The sequence below is a fragment of the Morus notabilis genome, unplaced genomic scaffold (genome assembly GCF_000414095.1).
Source record: "Morus notabilis unplaced genomic scaffold, ASM41409v2 Scaffold78, whole genome shotgun sequence".
Taxonomy (NCBI): domain Eukaryota; kingdom Viridiplantae; phylum Streptophyta; class Magnoliopsida; order Rosales; family Moraceae; genus Morus; species Morus notabilis.
Genome location: NW_010367622.1, coordinates 2,687,007 through 2,689,554, shown reverse-complemented (window position 1 = coordinate 2,689,554; position 2,548 = coordinate 2,687,007). Strand labels below are relative to the sequence as shown.

The 2,548-nt window shown below is 31.0% G+C and overlaps 1 protein-coding gene across 3 annotated transcripts in view; it reads right to left on the bottom strand.

The window, feature by feature from the left end:
* Nucleotides 1-1,465: 1,465 nt before the first annotated feature.
* LOC21410636 (E3 ubiquitin-protein ligase SINAT2) overlaps nucleotides 1,466-2,548 on the bottom strand; it is a 4,710-nt gene continuing 3,627 nt past the window's right edge. For 2 of the 3 annotated variants that reach the window (XM_024175364.1, XM_024175363.1), the window contains exon 4: nucleotides 1,546-2,331. In XM_024175364.1, coding sequence (XP_024031132.1) covers nucleotides 2,011-2,331 — 321 coding nt within the window. In that variant the 3' untranslated portion in view covers nucleotides 1,546-2,010. Of the gene's footprint in view, nucleotides 1,487-1,545; nucleotides 2,332-2,548 lie in introns of those variants that run through there. The other variant, XM_010113076.2, reaches the window with a different exon arrangement.

The window sequence follows — 2,548 nt, the reverse complement described above, 5'->3', positions numbered from 1 at the left end:
CGATTTGATATAATCACTTCATATAGATCGATCTTCCATAAATAATTCATAATTAAAAGTAGGTGAAATCTGTTAACCTCTCTAATTACGTCTTTAACCTTGAGTACCATTGATTATCTAATGGATAGTGATTCATAAAACACATTCATGAATCGGAACTCCTACTAATCTAAGTCTCAAATCAACCCTCAAATGAATTATTTATCTGATTCTTTCTCAAGAAGGAATGGATTCCATCTCGTAATATTAGCTTTCCCGGCTACCTATTTCTCCATGTCTCCAAGATACAAGAATAAGATCTAAGTGTGTTGAGATCTTTACCGTATAAGTCAAAAGACACGAATCCATAAATAAGAATCTGCTAATAACTCAAGATTAAGATCATTCTATATATGACCATCAGTAGACTCAATTAGAATTTCTATACTTAACGGAATTTATTAAAAATTCATATTGTGTATGTGTCTCAGTCCTATATAATCTCATTATATAAAATACACTCATTTGATATCTTTCCATAGCAATGATGCAAATAAGCTCGTTTAATTCTTAATGAGAATGACATATATTAATAATGTTTTAATTAAAGATTCTAAACTTTAATTAAATTCATTACGGACTTATTTCATTATCCTTAAATATTATCATCCAGTATATAACACTTATATATCATATTTAAGGTTACATAAATAATTATGAAATTTTTAATGATATTCATAAAGTATTCAATAATACATGCACATAAATAATAAAAATTTTTACTTTATTAATTAAATAATAAAATTCTTAATTATATCTCATACTTTTAAGACATTATTCCTTGACACCTTTAATGCATTATGCCTAGCTACCTATTTTTCCATGTCTCCAAGATACAAACATAAGATCTAAATGTGTCGAGATCTTTACCGATTAAGTCAAAAGACACGAATCTATAAATAAGAGTACTAATAACTTAAGATTAAGATCATTCTATATATGAACATCGGTAAACTCAATTAGAATTTATATACTTAACGAAAATTATTATAAATTCATATTATGTCTGTCTCGGTCCTACAAAATCTCATTATATAAAATACACTCATTCAATATCTCTCTATATCAACGATGCGAATAAGCTCATTCCTTTCTTAATGAGAATTGCATGTATTAATAATATTTTAATTAAAAATTTTAAACTTTAATTAAATTCATTACAGACTTATTTCATTTATTATCCTTAAATATTATCCTCTAAAATATATAACACTTATATACCATATTTAAGATTACATAAACAATCGCAAAATTTTTAATAATATTCATAAATTATTTAATAATACATGCACATAAATAATGAAAATTTTTACTTTATTAATTAAATAATAAAATTCTTAATATATCTCATACTTTTAGGATAACATTCCGGACACCTTTAATGCATCATGCCCATGAACACGGGCATTTCAATCTTAATTGCCTGCTTAAGACTCGTATGTCCCACCTGCATCTTGCGGTGAGGTTGGGCAAAAATCATAATAGACATTAGACAAAGGCTAGAATTTCAATATGCTTTCTTGTCAAGAAATATAACATTTGTAATAAATTGGAAAAGTGGTACAACTTTTTTCTTCAAGAAGAATCAATAATTTTACAAATAACAAGGGTAAAGAAATCCATTGCACGGAAATCTGTCAGTTTTGGCAACAGGGATTTTGATGACCACACCATACAAGCAAATCATAAGCACAGAAGTCCATCAAGACACATTGAAGCTAAGGGCAAGGTTTTAGTGTCTCAAGGGTAAGACCTACACATATTACATATGTAACGACGTGTATTTTGCCACACTCCCATTAAGCATAGTGATCGATTTGAATTTCTATTTCCTCACTTTCAAATTTTCAGCTTGCCAAAAGAAGCCCGAGGAGAAGAGCATAACATAAACTCAAAATGAAGTACCCTAGCCAATCTTGGAATTTCAGTTAACTGTACATTTACCTGAATATAGACCATCTCTCCACGAGCTCATTCTTCTTTCCATATACGGCCAGTAACCCTTAACTTTAGTTCTTGCCTCTCCCCACCGGAGAAATAGAGAGCCAAATTTCTCTGAATAATGAGGCCATCTTGGCTGTCACGGACTTTCTGATGATTGTCGCGGATGCTCCTCGGAATTCCTTGCCATATTAGCTTACGACCATTTCCGCCAACTTCCAAACTGTAGCTGAATTTCTTGGCATCTTCGTCATCACCCATGAAACGTAAGAAGGCCATGTAAACTGGAGCCATACGCAGCTGAAAGGCCTCAAAGTGCAAGCAAAATTGTTTTCCAAAGCAGTTGAAGACCTGCACAGGAGAACATATTATAAGATTGTTTTTATCCGACTTTTGTTCTGTATTCGAAAGAAATTACTGTGTAAAAGAAACTGGGAAAGAACAATATGAATACTAGTTGTTGCTTTCAAATTAGGCCAGTGTGTAGATGTAGATTTAATGCTAAGAGATCTTCCCATAACTTCCGATAAAGATGACATGAAATAATAGATCTCTGTTAAGCGCCCCC